The sequence below is a fragment of the Mytilus trossulus genome, chromosome 10 (assembly GCF_036588685.1).
Source record: "Mytilus trossulus isolate FHL-02 chromosome 10, PNRI_Mtr1.1.1.hap1, whole genome shotgun sequence".
Lineage (NCBI taxonomy): Eukaryota > Metazoa > Mollusca > Bivalvia > Mytilida > Mytilidae > Mytilus > Mytilus trossulus.
Window position 1 is genome coordinate 57,557,969 of NC_086382.1, and position 18,473 is coordinate 57,576,441.

Below are 18,473 nucleotides of genomic sequence, written 5' to 3' on the forward strand. Positions count from 1 at the left end.
CTTTCGCAATCGATAACCCTTGGTTATATACAGCCTACACGTTAATTTATATATGTCTCGTCTTTAATGTATCCCAACAATGGTAGATCTAAAAATGTTACCTTGGCATATGTGTTCACATACAAACACTTCTCATTTCCTCTGACAAGTTATCAAATAAACTCACATTAGGTAATGATTAAAATGATCATCCAACGGTACTTAAACAGCTTTGTAGTTACATTTTGATATGAATGCCAGAATTGCTTGAATGAGAATTAATGGAACATCTTGGTGACTCTCCACGAGAAAATTCACTACAAGTCGATAGACTTGGACCCCGAAAATATGGTTGTCTAAGATGGCCGTTCAATAGCCCTTCTTTTTCCTGATCTTCAACACTCTCTAAAAACATAACAAGTATATGTCATTTTGAATTCTTTTGCAGCGAAAACATTAAGAGATAAACAAGAAAAAGATCAAATTATGGTCTAATGACAACGCCCAACAAAATTTCTTCGCCGGGGTCCGTCTTTTTATCATATAAAACAACTTTCGTTTTAAAAGCAATTTTAACATTTTTTTACAATTACTTTAAAAGTGCTTCAACAGATTTTTATGTTAGTACAGGAGTGTAAATACAAGTTACATCTTGTCAAATATATACAAGATAAAGGATAATCAAAATAAAAGGATTCGTACATCTTTTATTTGATAAATTGACGTTACACTTTGAGACTGCAAATTAAAACGTGTCAAATGCAAAATGCAGAATTGTGTCAAAACTAATCTTAAACAATTCAGTTTTTGTTCTAGTAACATGACAAGGTCCAAGGTCCTATCAGTTGTTCTAGTGATGACTGAAATATTAAATTCATTTCAATTGTGTGTCAAAGTTTGATTAAGGTTATATTGTGCATGTACTTTGTAATACCGCATCGCTATCAACATTTCTTATCGATGGTACTTTTAAAAAATAATATTAACTTAATTTCTGAAGTTTTGGGTCACTTCATTACTTAACCTTCTTGGTTTGTGCCCTCATATTACTGAGTGTACTGTTGCCCATATATTTATAATAAAGTATTAAGAACACAAAATTAAAATAAAAATCACGAGAGAATATGTATTCATTTTCGTGAACAATTCATTTAAAAAAAAAACGAAAACGACACGTTATATGAATTTCATTCGTCCGATACATTTTTTGACTGTACTCTCATTTTAACAGCTTTCAAAGGGGCACTAGGTACGAGATAAATTAAAGTATGATTTGTTTGTTCAATCATTAATGAAAGTGAAATAGTGAAATATTGTTCGCTTTTAGCAGCAAGTATTGTTCAATGCTGTCAAATTGGGCTAAGAAACATTGATGATGAATTACTCACTTGCAAGTGAATAGTTTGATATCATTGAATCCTTGATCATATGAACTTCAATTTAACTCATCACTTAGAGATGAATAATTTAAAAAAGAAGATGTGGTATGATTGCCAATGAGACAATTACCCACAAAGAGACCAAAATGACACAAACATTAAAAACTATAGGTCACCGTACGGCCTTCAACAATGAGGAAAGCCCAAACCGCATAGTCAGCCTTAAAAGGCCCCAATAAGACAATGTAAAACAATTCAAACGAGAAAACTTTCGGCCTTTTTTATGTTAAAAAATGAACGAAAACAAAGATGTAACACATAAACAAACGACAACCACTGAATTAAAGGTTCCTGACTTGGGACAGGCACATACATAAATAATGTGGCGCGGTTTAACATGCATGCATTATGCGTGGTTTTTTTTTAAAGGAAAATAATGTCAACATTTAAATTGAAACAATGGTGAAACATTTGATATCGCGTATTTGACCATCGAAGGCATTTAGAGGTCAACTCTATAGTTAATCAGATGGCGTCAAGACTAAAATACACACTAATCAAAGCTACATATTATCAAGCCCATGTAATGTAAATTGTCTATTTAAGTCTTTTTTAAATTTGGATAAATGTTTGTCATGGTTATGAATAAAATATGAGTCAAACCGGTGATCACGAAATTAGACAGCTAGTGCCCCTTTAAACCTTATCAACGTCAAAAATAATCTAACGTCACTGTACGTTAATTAATCAAAATTTTCACAGGAAATTGTGGTCTCGAATTGCAAAATAAAACGTATGGTAGTCTTGAAACATCCAGAATTTATGGCTTACAATTTTTATCAATTTGTGTTTAAATGCTATATTATATTGTTAAGCTTAAACATCTATCTTGTTTTGTAATAATGGACACATACCATCTATATACACGTCATCGTCTCCTGTGTCATCAATAATGGTTTGTGGAGCATGAGACGGACTCTCATCTCCTACACCAGCTACGGTTTTACGTAAATCTTGTTTCGCCTTTAGAGATGATGAAACACTCGGTAGTCTAATGTCAACACGTGATCCTTTTCTTAAAGCTACCTGCAGAATTATAGATTATAACAACTTTTGATACTGATTACTAAACAATGGCTAACATTTAAATCACTAACTCAAAATTGAAAAGACTACTAGAACACACCCGCGAAATCGCGGGCATATACAGCTTGTGAACTCTTGTAGGATGATTTTTTTGTAAAAGATATTATGTATGGAGAATTACATAAAAGGTATCTCCCTTTTTCCAAAGTCCGATATTTGTTTCCTTTCTGTTTAATTCAATTATATTCGTGTTTCTGGCCTACGACCACAATTCTTCTCCTTTGCAACAATGCTTCTTTTGGTAAAAGTCAAATCAAATTAAAAAATTGCACCGTTTCAAACATGAAATAAATGTAACTGCTTAGATATATATATACCCTTATTAGTCTAAAAAATGCTTCTATGACAATTTATCAGTAAATTTTTTTTGAGAGCCTTATTAACATGCCAATGGTAGGATTTGTATCATGTATAAATGACTAATACCGACTAAGGCTAATTTGAGGGGTTGTCGATCGGAGGGGTCCTGATCCCGAAATCCCGGGCTTAAAGCCATAAAATCCCGAGATTCAGAATTTAGAGAAATTAATTTCCCGCAATCGAAAAATGCATTCCTAGATCTCGTAAGGATCAATCCCCAAATCCCGAGCTTAAAAACAACCGGTCCCGACGCCCCGAAAAAGGTCCAGCCTCCCTCTAATCTCTACCTTAATTTCATTTTTGCCAAATCACTATTTTCCCTTTTAACAATACATTTTTATGCCCCAATTATTGGCATTATGTTTTCTAGTCTGTGCATCCGTGCGTTCGTTTTCGTTGTTCGGTCGTCCGTCCGTCTCGTCCGTCTGTCCCACTTAAGGTAAAAGTTTTTGGTCGAGGTAGTTTTAGATGAAGTTGAGCATGTTTTATTTATTTTAATATATATACAAGTGGTATGACCCTTAAATAGTAAACATTTCAAAGAAAACAGTAAACAGAATCAGGGACTTTCTATACTAACATAGAAATTCCCTGACAGAATACAGAGAGTCTCTATATATTAAAGTAGTATAATCGTAGTTTACATGTAGATAAACGCGAAAATTATTTGTCCTATCTAAGGAAGTATAATAGTTGTGATTTTTGCGATCTAAACACCATGATAGGGAGAACTCTCTACGATTGGTTGTACTTGTGTCACATGTTTTACTTTTTTCTAATATAAATGCAACTGGTATGACCCCTTAAATAGTAAACATTTAAAAAAAAACAGTAGACAGAAAACAGAGAGTCTCTATTATAGATACTTCTGGAAATATAAACGGAAGAGGAAGTTGTCTATGAAAAAAAGCCAGGGTGATGACGGACACATATCCGGACTTCTTTTTTTTTCCGTTTTTCTCCCAAAATAACCGAAACTGAATAATCATAAGAATGGATGACAAATGCGACTATGCATGGTACCTATAGGACATACAGTCACAATGATCAATTTATTGTGGAAGGAGGAGAAGCGACACCCAAAATGAGGTCTTCTCGTTTAATAGTATAGATTTCAGTATTGTTTTTTTATTTGTTTCTTTGGTGTAAAGCATTAGAAAAATAGAGGAGAAAAATATATCTGTTCAAGTTCAATACAAACGTGCGTAGAGTCAGCACCTTATAGTGTATCACTTTATGTTTGGCCCAACTGCTAATGGACTATTCTTCCAAGTTTAAAACCTAACTGATATTCAAAGTATGAACTCTAACTGACAAGACGTTTGCAATAGTTATGTCTGTGTCAAAACACATATCTCTTTTTTCAAATTCAAATACAAAAACATCAAACGTATGCTACGATAATAGTTTTATCTATTTCGAGTAAATCAAACTTTTCTTTCATTATGATTTCAATAGCCAAAATACTTAAATAAAAATAAACAACCATCCAATAGTTGCTAACTTCTAGTCTTTGGTGGAGAGTTGTCTAAATGGCAAAAATACAAAATCTTGAAAATTTCAAAATTGTTACTATTACCTTTTCATTTAAAGCATACAGTTTGTTGGTAATATCTCGACCTAGGATAATGTTGAATACGTTAGCAAGGTACGATTCCTTAATTAACAAATACTCCAAACTATGTCTTGACCAAAATATATATCGACACATTGAACCGGCAAAGATTGATACCTACAAAGCGAAATGTTTCATTCAATCATATAAACATAAAGTTTCTAAAATATATAAAATGGGTTGTTGGTGATGTGTTTCCGTGGTCATATTTGTTTTAAATGTTATGATGTTTAAAGAGTAAAATTATTTCAATATACAAATTGACTGATAAAGGCTAGACGATCAATCCATGTCTTAAGAATGTGTATACGTACCTGCGGACTATAATAGATTACCTACTAAGCGGGACGCGTCTGTGTGAAACATAAAATATGAAATAAAATTACAAAAGACCCGCCCCTTCTTTTTGGAGACTTAATTGTCAGACTTTTTGAATTGCGTTTTACTTGTTTTTTCTTTTATTTCTGCTGTAGTGTTTCTGTCTTTTTTTTCCCTTGCGATTTTTTACTATTTCTTTGGTTATACTTTTATTTTTAAAGCGCAAATCTCGTCTCAGAACTGTTGAAAACTACCATCGATTATAAGCAACATGTAACATACACAACTGTAACTTTTTTTCAAATTTGGTAAACTATATGATGTTTTGAGAGGTTCAACTATGAATAACTGGGCGTTTTTCAATAAAAGCGTAACTTTCAGACCTAATAAAAATGGAAAATAAACTTGTCTTAAATTTAATTTCAAGAGTTATTTTGAATACCTCTATAATAGACCTGTTTGTAAACAAAAAGTGCAATCTTAAATATTCTTTAAAAGGATATTATTTTCATAATTTGTGTACTGTTTCGTAGGGGACTTTTGTCCCCTACGAAACTTCTTCTAAACACACATATTTTTTGCAGTTTTAAATGTTTCCGATAGACATTCTAGTTTGTTTACTTAAATACTAGACAAATATCATTTTTTTCTGAATTGGAAAACCATTTTTATCGATAAAGATTAGACAGTACTTCACACATGAAGGTTCAACTCATGTTACGTAGTGGACATTTTGATGCGTTTCGTAGTGGACAAAACCGTTTCGTAGTGGACAAAAGTTTCGTAGTTGACATCAACCCTATTATATGTTAATAAAAACATTAAAAAAAATTACATGAAACTAACCCTTGTTATTTGTTTTGCACGAATATAATTGAAAAAAGATTTAAAAAAAAGACTGCATGGCAGTGGTAGTGTCCACTACGAAACGTTTTTCTCCCATACTTGTTTCGTAGGGGACCGTTTCGTAAGGGACGTATTCGCATGTTTTATTTTTTCCCCACAATCCCTATATTGCAATAGTAACAAGACTGATTGTATTCATCAAAGCATTTATCAAGCTGTACAATGATATATTTTTCATAATTTTAAAACCAGATACTGAAGGAGATTTGACCCGTTTCGTAGTGGACATAATCAAAAATACGGTATCACTCTGGTCCATTTGATGTGGTCAATTTTTCTTACCAACAATTTAATTGCCGTTATAAAAGCATCACTTCTTTTGTTAGACCCTAATGTCTATATCTCTTGCAAACAAAACTTACATTGATTTTATAAAACTGTTTATTTGCAAATTTTAATGACTTCGTTTCGTAGTGGACATTTTGTTAGGGACACACCTTCTGAAATTAAAAAACCTATATTGAAAGCTGTTTATTAAAATATCTTGGTTCTGAACATACTTTTGAATTATTAAAAAAATTATGTAAAGTAAAAAAAGGCATTTATTTCTTCATTTTTTTACGATATTTTAGAGTATATATGGTGAACAAGCGGTCTAGGGTCATGCCATTTTGGTTGTTTTGGACCATTCAGGAGTCAATATCTTATCAATTCCTCTAAAAAATAAACTGTTTCTTCGCTTAACAATGTTAAATATAATTCAATGTACTGACTGCACAAAAAATTACTTTCAAAGATTCTTTTAAAGTGGCTGGGACAAGAAAATACGTTTTTATTGAAAAACGCCCAACTATGAACAGGAAACACTAAATTTTGCTAATTTTTAATTATCATGTTGTCATTTCTAAGACATTTCTAATCATTTCTAAGATTTATAATACTAGTATTATTAAATGAATTGATTACTACCTGGTATTTCTCGTCGCCACCAACACCAGATTCAAATTCAGGTGAGTCAATAAATTCCTTTTCGTGTATTTGGTGGAGAAGGTTGTTATGACTGTAAACATTCATTCTGTAATAAAAAAGAGTCTCTCAAGAGCCTGAATCGCTCACCTGTATTTCAGAGGAGAAGATTTTTAAATGTAAGCAAACTTGATGAACAAAATGTATAAAATTGTCTTTAAAGGACAACTCATTAAGGGGTCAATTTAAAATTTTGGTCATGAAACTTTTTGAAGATCTTACTTTGCTGAACATTATTGCTGCTCCTAATTTATATCTATCTATAATACTATTCAAGATGATAAGAAAAAAACTGCAAAGTTTTGTTAAACTACAAATTCGGTGGCAGCAACCCAACAATGCGTTGTTCGATTTGTCTAATAATTTCAGGGCCGATAGTTCTTGACCAATTGAAAAGTTTGACGGAGTCAAAGCTCTAAAAGCTTTAGTTTTGAGATATAAGCCACAAAACTGCATTTGACCAATATGTTCTATTTTAAGCCATGGCGGCCATGTTTGTCAATGGATCAACACTTCGGAGACATTTTTTAAACACGATACCCTAAGGAACATTTATTTAAAGTTTGAAGGTAATTGGCCCAGTAGTTTCAGAGGAGAAGATCTTTAAACGTTAGCAAACTTGAAGAACAAATTGTGTTAATTTGTCTTTTGTAGATCTTACTTTGCTGAACATTATTGTTGTTTACAGTTTCTATCTATCTATTATAATATTTAAGATAATAACAAAAAAACTGCAAAATTTCCTTCAAACTACAAATTTAGCGGCACCAACACAACAATGGGTTGTTCGATTCGTCTGAAAATTTCAGGGCTGATAAATCTTGTCCAATTCAACTATTTCACCCAGTCAGATTTACTCTAGCTTTAGTTTTTGAGATATAAGCCAAAAACTGCATTTAACCCCTATGTTCTATTTTGAGCCATAGTCGCCATGTTTGTCGATGGATCAAAACTTTGGATACAACGTATAAAAAAGATACCCTAAGAAATATATAGTTAAAATTTGAAGGTATTTGGCCCAGTAGTTTCAGAGGGGAAGATTTTTAAAATAGTTTGCGACGACAGACGACGGGCGACGACGGACGCCAAGTGATGGCATAAACTCACATGGGGCCCTTCGGGCACCGGTGAGCTAAAAATGAAACCTGAATTTCTTGCTAACAATGAAAAAAGACGTCGGGCTTGCTTTTAAAAATGCTTCGTCAACACAAAGATATATGCGTTTGTTTAATATCATGTGTTTTTAAAATAGTATGGTGAATAAGATACTAGTAATTGATATGCTTAGGACAGACCATCAAACTTTATTTGGTAGCTGACAAGCGATTTGACAAAACAAGGAAACTTGGGTCTATTCTGTAAAGTAACTTACTTTTGTCCAGCAACGACAAGTTATTTTATGGCACCAAAAAAGCTGGGTGTGTAATCAAGAAGTGGGCAAGTTTTCGGTCAGTAAAAGACAAACTCACAAAGTCGAGGAAACTACAGCATAAGTAAAGTACAAACACAAAAGTTCATGATAATAACAGAAAAAAGCTTTATTACATAACTAATGCAGTGCCTACAGGTAAATGACCAACATGTTGGAAGTAATGGACAAACTCTTTCATATAATAAAAGATACAGAAGTGCGTACAGATAAATAGCTATAAATCGCACCGCATAAATCCCTTGAAGTGTACCAAAGAGCTTACATGTAGTAGCATACGTATTTTTTTTTTTAAACCAACGACACAAAATTTACTTTGACAAAACCTGTTCTTTAATGATATTAAAGTCATACCTAATTGAAAGTCAATTTGATATGTTAAGGTTAATTTTTGTAAAAGATCCATCAAATTAATGTGCACACGTCCTTTCTGCCATAGATATTTCATTTCCTAAATGATAACTTACTTTCCAGTCATCAAAAGACCAAGTCTGTCCGTCTTACTGATCCCTTGTGTAGCATAAGCCTCGCCTTCATGGAGCGATGTCAGTGTACAATAATCCGTAGAAACAAGTTTCTTGAACAAATGTCTGAAATATGAATTAATTGATCAGAAGTCATTCAATGTCTAGTGGCAAATATTACATTCATATTATTTGCGAGAACATGTTACAAATTTCCGTGATAATCATATGAAAAGGTGGTGGACATATTTTATCGTTTGTTTTTCTATGTTGTGATGTTATACTATTTTTTCAGAAAAAGAAAGATCATTAAAACGTTTAATCCCGCTGCAAATCCTTAGTCAGAAATCTGATGTACAGTAGTTGTTGTTTGTTTATTTAATTTTTACGTGTTTCTCGTTTCTCGTTTTTTATACAGATCAGACGGTTAGTTTTCTCGTTTGAATGGTTTTACACAAGTAATTTTGGGGCCCTTTATAGCTTGTTGTTCGGTGTAGGTCAAGGCTCCGTGTTGAAGGCCGTACATTGACCTATAATTGTTTACTTTTATAAATTGTTATTTGGATGGAGGGTTGTCTCATTGGCACTCATACCACATCTTCCTATGTCTGTTGATATTGCTTGACTCCACTCGAGCGAGAACAAGGCCGTATTTGTAAAAGTTAAAAGATCAATATTACCACTTAAACCATTGTGGTGACGTCAACCTATTCATTTACCGTGGATTCTTTTTCTAGAATCAACGCTTCCTAAATCCGTCGCTGAAATGGACTCACCAAATTATATTCAATTGTGTTCTTTGTGTGTCTAATTTCATTAAGTTTGAATTGGCCAATTTACTGATTTCTGTTCACTAATGGAATTATTTTAAAAACTTACCTTTATTTTTTGTAATTTCTATATGCTTGCACTGGGAATCGAACCCATCCATGAATTCTCTTAGGTGTTACCAACATCAACATATCGATAAAACCTCTCGGCTACTAATTGGTTACGATTTAAATGTCTAACTTATATATATATAAATGAATATTTGATATAAATCGGTACAACGGACACACATGGATTTTACCTTTAATATACAATAATATGCATTCGTAGTGTATGAGTTTGGTAGCCGCGAGGTTTCATGGTTAATCTTAATGAGTTAGAACTTGGCGGTTTAGGTTCGAATCCTTGTATTTTTTTTATTGCCTCTATTCTTTAGTTTTCCTGTATTCGGTTTCATGATTTTTTTAAGTTTAAATATTGTGGATATTTTGTTGAATAAAAGCGAGTTTCTGCGTTTATAATCGGATCATTGTTAGCTATTCCACATGTTTGAAATGAAAATGTTTACATTCTAGGTGTTCATTTTTGTATAAAAATCAATATAGTATGATTTCATTTGTTTATTCGCAAATTTCTATGCTAGAAAATCGTGATATGCCTAGAATAAGACTTTTTGCTAGAAATTTCGGACACATGCTTTAAATATATGCTATACATATGTTTCTTGTCAAGTTGTTGTTCCCGGTTTTGACATATTCCCCATTTTCATCCTCAATCTTATTAGAAATAAGATATAATATGTCACATTTAGTCAAAAATGTTCAGATGCCTGATAAATGAAAATCTTTAAGGGCAAACGTGGTGTGTTCCGGCGCGGGACGTTTGCGCGCTTTTTCATAGGACATTTGCGCTTATGTCTTTAGACACTTGCGCTTCAAATCATAGGACATTTGCGCTTTTTACATTGGACTCTTGCGCTTTTGCAATATTTGGTTTTTATGACTATCCTCCTCTTTTATACGGTCTTGGGACCCGCATGTTTGGCCTGGCAGAGTTAAAATCATATTTTTCTTTATGGTTAAAAGTTTAAAAATCATTTCATAGCACATTGGTATGTGATTAAAAGTTATAAGAAAGACATAAAAACATCACTGGTAGACGACTATAGGTAAAAAGCACAAATGTCCGGTCAATTTAATACAGGTGAATCAAAATTAAAAGCGCAAATGTCCATAGTATTTGTAGCGCAAATGTCCTGTCGTTTTACGGGTAAAAAATCACAAACGTCCTGTGCCCGTGTGTTCAACATGTATTTGTATTGTTTTAACTATTTAATTGTAATATATTATTTGTTGCTATGCATCGTTTGTCACGATAAAATTTGTTATTTAAACTCACTAACAATACCTTCTAATTAAGAATAGGCTGTAATTTTGAATAGATATTATCACAATAGTTTAAGTTATAGATACAATGGATAAGCGTTGATTCATGAAAAACAAACCATTCGCCCTGCGGGCTCATGGTTTCTTTTTCAAGAATCAACGCTTATCCATTGTATCTATATCACTGATAACTTTAAAACTGATCGATTGACAATTTGTTGTCCATGTACGAACATAATGTGACGGAAATAACATGTTTGTGAACGCTTGCACCCTTTAACTTTTTCACAAATGAGGATATATTTCCTCAGTGTATGCCGACTTATTTTAAAGTTCTAAATAACCATGCCACCAATACTTTAAAACTTTCATGACTTTTGAACAGCGGTATACCACCGTTACCTTTATTTAATACTCGGAAACAGTTCCCAATTTACGGGGTAGTTTCAGATCCTTTTAATTCCAATTGCAACTCTTCATACAATGTAGAACAGCTGGTATCTTGCAATATATACACAAGGGCAGTGTGATAATGATTGACCGGATTGTATAAGTCGTAACAATAGTTTAACATGGTATGAAGTGGAAGTCAAACATTATGACATGGGTGGTGATAAGTCAAGGTCTTAAGTTATAAAGGCCAGGATAAACAATTGATATAGCAACAAATGCGTGGAGCTGTACAAGGTTGTACAGGTATAGGGAAGACCGATAAAGAATATCTTCCATTTTGAAAATAAGATCTTCTACTCTTTTGTCTGCGCAAAACGTATACTTGTTATCAGTTGGAAAAGAATATGAGTGAAACTATTTTCGTGTGATTATATTTTTATTATTATTTCAGACAAGTTCTTTTTTATTACAAAATATTATAACTTACTCACACCACATCTTCCTATATCTATTTAAGAAATATATCTAAAAGTATGCCGTCTATACAATGATGGCATTTTAGCAGATTAAATCTGAACTCGTCTTCAATTTTCAATGATCAAAAGCTTGTTTGGTACATACCTTGGAATTTTCATCGGTTGAAAGAGAGCCACATAAACTTGTTCCAATTCGTCACAAAACTTAACTGGTCTAATGTGGTACATCAGGAATAATGTCTGAATCGCATTCAGCACCATAAAAGAAAAATTCCAGGAAAAGAAATCAGGAGCACAAAGTACAACCCATGACCACACCGATAACAGTAAAAATCCTGTAAAAGATATATATTTTGGGCATTTTCTCAAAATACATTAATAATTTGAATATCAGTTTTGAATAATTTGTCTTAAATTTTTAAAAAGAATGTAACATTATTAAAAATTCTTACATGAAAAAGACAGTTCGTGCAAGATTTCTGTATTACATTAGTTTACAATGTACCATCAGCTCAGTACTATATTTTTTGCGAGCAATATTCTAAAAGAAGATAACAATAGGGATAATACCCAAAACAAAGAACCCATGCATGAAAAGTATCCCTTTCTTTCCATCTGGAGCAAACAGAGCTAGTAATAGAACGCAGTTTGCCAACTGAAAAAGAAAATGATTGGGTGACTTCCAGGTGAAGCAGCCAATCACAGGGTTTGTCCAGTTTCTGAAGATGACGGTTCTGTTGTCAAGTTGTGATATATTGTTCCAGGCCATTAGTGTATGATTTTCTTCTGTTTCCATGCTGAACATTCTGGATTCTATTCTAAAATAGATTTTAAGAATAATAAATAAAAAAAGTGTTCTACGTTTTGTTCTTGTTTTAAAAGTTTGTACAATTATTTTAAAAAGATATCTGAAACAAAATGTAAAAGGCACACAGTTTTATCATTGATTGTCGTCTCAGTTGTATAAATCTATCCTGAAAGTTCATAACAGTTACCTTGTTATGATAAGGATTTGCAGTACCCATTAAAGGACAACATTATCAGTAGACTACGTCAATACAAAGGGCAGTACTGACTTTATGTAACTCAAATAACATTATCAATATTTTTATTATGTATCAGAGCAGGTTCTGGTTTGTTTGTGTTTATTGTATTTAATTTATCAAGGAGACAGATTAATATAAGCACTTGTTGCTTGTGAATGTGTTTATAATTATACTTTTATTATTCATAATAAAATAATGTTTACACTAATACTGACTTCAGAGTTATGGAGTGTGTTGAGGATCATTTATTCAAGGTTATGATTGTTTTGTATAGTTGTGAAATTTCTTGAAAATAGAAAAAGTATATTTTCTGCTGACTCAATCTTGTTACTTTTCGGCATTTTATTTCATCAACAGGTTCTTGGTTTTCCTAGGTAGCAATAGCGCTAATAGAATAACAGACTTGTTTTTTTTTCATTAATTACAATTGATGGCAGAACCTGGGTCTCCTCCCCCTCCCCTACCATTTAGTTGGTGAATTTGATAACACTTCTATCTACCTTAATGATATGTGTATTATCTAGAATTATCTTAATACATGTATGTTGTGAAAATTGACCCACAAGAACGAACTGATTTATGTATAAAACAAAAAAAAAGAAAACAAATATGATTAACAGCGAACAAGAATTGCATTCCACTAACATAAAGGACAAGAACGTATTGCGGATTTACACATTTTAGAGAACGCTCAACATAACAAATAAACCTAACAATGTAGTATGATTACGATGATGAATGGGTGTTTAACGTCCAGTGACAACTATTTCAGGCATATAAAGACAAGAACACGTTGTCTGCTCTTTGGTTGGATTGTTATCTGTTTATCATATTCCCCATTTCATTCTAAATTTAAACTGTTAATCTGATATCAAATTGTTCACACAGTAATATTTTTAGGGTAACCTGTCACCCTATCCTGACCGCTTTACTGCATTTGGACCGACCAATCTTTGGTCTTACTTTTTTAATGCCACATGCCAAGAAGAGTAGCAACAAATACATATAAGCACGTCAATGATGTTTCTTGACCGGCAATCGAACCAAAGACTTCTTCATTGTGCATTCTAGGCGAGTAGCTACAACGGTGGTTGGCACTGTTTTAGGATCTTTGACATTTTTTATCGGTACTTATCTGATTTTGTTTATAAATTTGAGACTCAAAAAATATGTAGTGTTATACTGTTATACACGTATGGCTCTTTATTGTGTACTTATACAAAAATGTTCATTCGTAAAAGGCCATGTAATGTTCAGTTAACAATCATGTTTCATCCTTTTTTTGTATTGTGTTTATGATGGAATATTTGTATTTAAAAACATGTTATGATTTACATACAAACGTATAGCATTGTAATAGTATCGAATCGCGTAAAATCGATGCAAAACTCACTGTAGCTTTCAATCCTGTAAATTTATTTCAGTACTTTTCATAATTATCTGACAATTTATACACTACAGAAAACATTTCAGAAGTAGAATAAAACGTTGTATAATAAAATATTAAGCAGCACTTACCTTTATTAATAAGTATTTACTCATTCAGCAACCTGTGCTGCCATCAAGGTCTCGTCGTCTGGTGTGTCTGAAAATGTCTGCAATTCTGTAGGTAAGGAAAGACAACCATACTTTGTTATTGATAATAATATGCGACAGCTAAAACATAATGAAAGAAACAATTATATTGAATATTTGTAGTTTTGTTTTACGTTATTTAAAAGATAAGTTGGATTATGTCGTTAATGCATGTGATACCAAAATTTGTCACGGTATGCCATGTAAAAAAAAATAGACAAACTTGCATAATGCTGAAAATGTAACGGTCTTCTATGTAAAATATAAATCTGTGATATCTTAATTTGTTTCTTGAGATATATACATATAAATAATTGCTTTGTTTTGACTTTATTATGGCTCTTGGTTTTTTTCATAGTTAGATTAGATTTAAAATTTATGTTTACATGTTTCTGTGAACAAAACAAACAAAAACACAACGTTATATTATATTTTTATGTTCAATGTAATGACAACATGTTATAATTTGTTTTTAAACTAGTATTACCTTCTTATTGCCATTATTTAGTACTGAGGGCTTTACATGACGATGTATGGCAACAAGTGCGCAATTGGTCTGCATCACTTTTGGAAATCGCGACTTATTATGCTGTATTTGATGAAGACGTAGAGAGGGAAGTTTTGAATTCTCAGAACTGCATACTCAGACAATCAAAGAGCATGCATTTCGCATCATTGGTCAATATATGTTCTTATCTTACCTGCTATGCATTTCTAGGAATATGAATGGTCTGAGTGTGTCGACCAATCTTTTGTTCTATTCTTATATGACATGTGCAAAGCGGAGGAGCAGAAGAAAATTCCCGTCTTTGGTTCGAACTCACGACCCCAAAATTCAAGCCGATTACAGTACTATGAGATATCTCAATGGGTCAACATCAAATGTCAAACTCTATATTGTGATTTAATTCTAGACAAAAGAGAACTAGAATATAGCATAGAAACTACCACACATCTTTTATTGTAAGACTTCACATTGTTTCTCATTATATTCAATTTCATGAAAAGGTATACGAAAGTCCATAAATTTCATACCAAATAAATAAATACAAATGACACTTTATAAAACAAAAGAGCGTAAAGACCAATAGGAAACTAAAAATAATAAACGAAATCATATATGATTAACTTTGCCTCTCAGTTTCTTAAAAAACTACAAAATTTCTTACTAGGAACTTTAAGAAATATATTTATAACATGACACTTAATTTTCAATGAAAAAATGTGACAATTGTTAACCTTTTAGGTTTTGTACAAATACCTTAGTAATGGTCATAAGATATAATTAAGGTCACAGGAACAATTGGAGTTCGGTATAATTGTCAAGAACACAGACAGTTCGATTAAGTACAGTTCAGAATATGTTTCTGTACTTGCTGCTTATTATTGTATGGATCTACGTATATCAACAGTTCCCATCACAAAGTACGTCAGAATATTGGACTCCTACATGTACCTGTATAGTGTTCACGACCAGACCTTTTGTTATACAAACAAACTTTACAATATATGTCAATATGTCTTGAGTTCAATAAAGGTAAAATTAGGGCATAATTGATAACAATTCAATGTCACACCTCTTCTCCAATAATCATTCAGACAACGGTGAAATTCGTACGTTAAAATGGACGGATTGACACATAGGTCGTGTTTGTCATAGGTGATCTTGCTCGGTGAGGGTACTTCAGTTACAAATTTTATCAAAATATGACTTGTACTAATTCCACCACAGTTCCATACCAAACGCAGTAGATTGAAGTAGAGGCCTTAAATGGGGGTTAACTAGGTTAAGTACTGTCCGATTAGTCGATGCTAAACATAAAACCCATTAGTTTATAATTGAATGAAATTAATTTACTTCTAACTTCGATATATAACTTTTTTAAGACAGCAGTAACGTGAATGCATGCACGCAGACCCTTATGGTCACTATTTTCTTTAATCTTTGTTTTATTGGTTATAAAAGATCGATGCACTATCTTTCACATTAATACAGTTCATGATCCCAACACAGAACAGTGCAGTTCTTCCAATATAAGGTCTCTGTAAGCAGCTCTTGGTTCATGGTTTAAAATGTTTTCGATTATTTTAGTATTGCTTGCAGCGGTAACGTTAGTTAATGGAGCTACTATAGGTGTTTCGGATGCTACTACTGAAATGCATGCTAGTACTATGCCAGGTTTGTATGGATATGATTCTATAGCGTGACCGTTCATGGAAGCCATGCGGCCAAATTATGTTGTTTTACTATATTTTTTGGCTTACAAAGACAAATACATAACTTGTAATTTCACAGAATGAACTCCCAAAGTCGAAATCTCCTGTCGATAACTTGAGAAAATGTTTAGAAAAGTTAAACTAAAGTTTCATCTACCTCGGGCATAGATAACCTTACATTTTGACTATTATACATAGGCCACTTTTTTGTCATATAGCTCTCAACGTTTTTACAAATTTTTACATCATTGCCTTTGAAACATAAGTCTTAGTGATTAAATGAAGTACTACTTTAATTGGGAAACCTGAACTGGATTGAAATATCGAGGGTCAATATAATTTAATTAACATACATTCGTCGTTTTAAATAGTTCAATCAAATAGTCCTGTTATTTAGCTCAAATATTTTGGTAAAATTTTGCAACGACGGACCTCTCGACTCAAAACAAATTAAACTATTTCCTAAGACATAATATATACAATGTAGTATACTGTGAAAGTCCTTTAATTCGTGGGTATCAATTTTCGTGGTTTGATCAATTTTAACATGTTCGTGGGTTTTTAAATTCGTGGATTTTAGTTTTCTAATAAAAAAAATAATTGAAAATTTAAAGCCTTTAGAAACGAATGTTACAAATAGTCTTGATTGAAGAAAATTGCAAAGTAAACATTGCCCCAGTGTAAATCGTAATGATAACACTTATTTACCCATGATATAGTGATCAACAGATTAAAGACCATCAAATGTGTTAATTAGCCCATAAACATGTCACCTGAAAACAGTAACATAAACAAAGGCTTTTAACGTATCTTGAACTGTCAAATAATTCTTATCAAAATCAAGCCCAGCATGAAATTATTATTTCCCAAATGTACGAGAACTATGAGGATATAAAATGAACACTTTATCATACTGGCATGGCATATCAATACCGGAAATCAAACTTTCGTTGATCAAACATATTTTTTATTAGAATAAAAAAATCAAAAGTTGTACAGTTTAGGTTATTAAAGATTAAATAGGTATAATCCTGCATGCGGTTGTAATTCTTCGACTGCTATTAAATTATTCTCAGATTTGGCGTTAATCAATATTTCTCTAGGTTATACCAATAGTCAAACCTACCGATCTTTCCATGACTTAATTTGGACAATGGTTGTTTTATTTCGTTAAACACTTAAATTCGTGGATAAAGTCATCCACGAATACCACGAAAATTGGTACCCCACGAATAAAAGTGCTTTCACAGTATATAGTTTTACTTTGAGTAGATTTTTTAATTTGGTAACGAATATTTTCTTATATACTTAAAATCTGCAAAATATTGTGGTATTCATCTGCCTTCGGATGCATGAATTTCGCCATGGATCTTTGATACTGTAAATATTTTAGTAAAACATAAGATTGTAAACCTGGAAGCAGGTAAACATGCACCTTCAGACCTGTGTGTGTTCAATCTATTAAAGCTACGAGATATATGAAAAATCTAAATCGTGATTTTTTTTTGTTCATTCATTTATGAAAGTGAAAAAGTGGAATAATAATGCGCTTTTATCATCCACTATGTTTCAATTTGATCAAAATAAGCTAAGAAATATCGATGATGAACTATTCGAATAATTCGAGCTCATTGAATCTGTATTCATTTGAACATTCATTTATCCCCTTAGCAAGAGATGGATTGCGCATAATTTATGCGTGTTCAGTTATTAAAAGAAAAGAATGTCAAATTTGAAAGGGAAATAAAGATAAATCATATGATTGAATGATTATATTCACCAAACAATTCTTATACAAGTAAAATTGAAATTTAATCAATAACATGAAATCAAACAGACAGAGACATCCAATTGCACAAGGTTGCTATCTATTTATTTTTATGTTTATGTTTATCTCGTGTTATGTGACCGTCTGTAGTTTTCGAAGGTCATCTCAATAGTTAATTAGATAGCGTCTAGACGAAAACACACACGAAATTCTGATATGTTTTATCTTATATATGCATTGTTAACCCGATTATTTAAACTTATCATAATTTGGAAACGTG

The 18,473-nt window shown here is 32.3% G+C and overlaps 2 protein-coding genes across 2 annotated transcripts in view; one reads left to right on the forward strand and one right to left on the reverse strand.

Annotated features, from left to right (window-relative positions):
• LOC134688237 (popeye domain-containing protein 3-like) overlaps positions 1–18,473 on the reverse strand; it is a 25,773-nt gene continuing 7,300 nt past the window's right edge. Inside the window, exons 2-9 of the mRNA XM_063548735.1 lie at positions 14,152–14,236; positions 12,158–12,405; positions 11,733–11,922; positions 8,566–8,688; positions 6,613–6,718; positions 4,444–4,596; positions 2,273–2,444; positions 1–384 (exon numbers count right to left, since the gene is read on the reverse strand). Coding sequence (XP_063404805.1) covers positions 218–384; positions 2,273–2,444; positions 4,444–4,596; positions 6,613–6,718; positions 8,566–8,688; positions 11,733–11,922; positions 12,158–12,392 — 1,146 coding nt within the window. The 5' untranslated portion in view covers positions 12,393–12,405; positions 14,152–14,236 and the 3' untranslated portion in view covers positions 1–217. The remainder of the gene's footprint in view (positions 385–2,272; positions 2,445–4,443; positions 4,597–6,612; positions 6,719–8,565; positions 8,689–11,732; positions 11,923–12,157; positions 12,406–14,151; positions 14,237–18,473) is intronic.
• LOC134688234 (mucin-2-like) overlaps positions 16,215–18,473 on the forward strand; it is a 20,390-nt gene continuing 18,131 nt past the window's right edge. Inside the window, exon 1 of the mRNA XM_063548733.1 lies at positions 16,215–16,387. Within this exon, the coding sequence (XP_063404803.1) occupies positions 16,282–16,387 (106 nt within the window). The 5' untranslated portion in view covers positions 16,215–16,281. The remainder of the gene's footprint in view (positions 16,388–18,473) is intronic.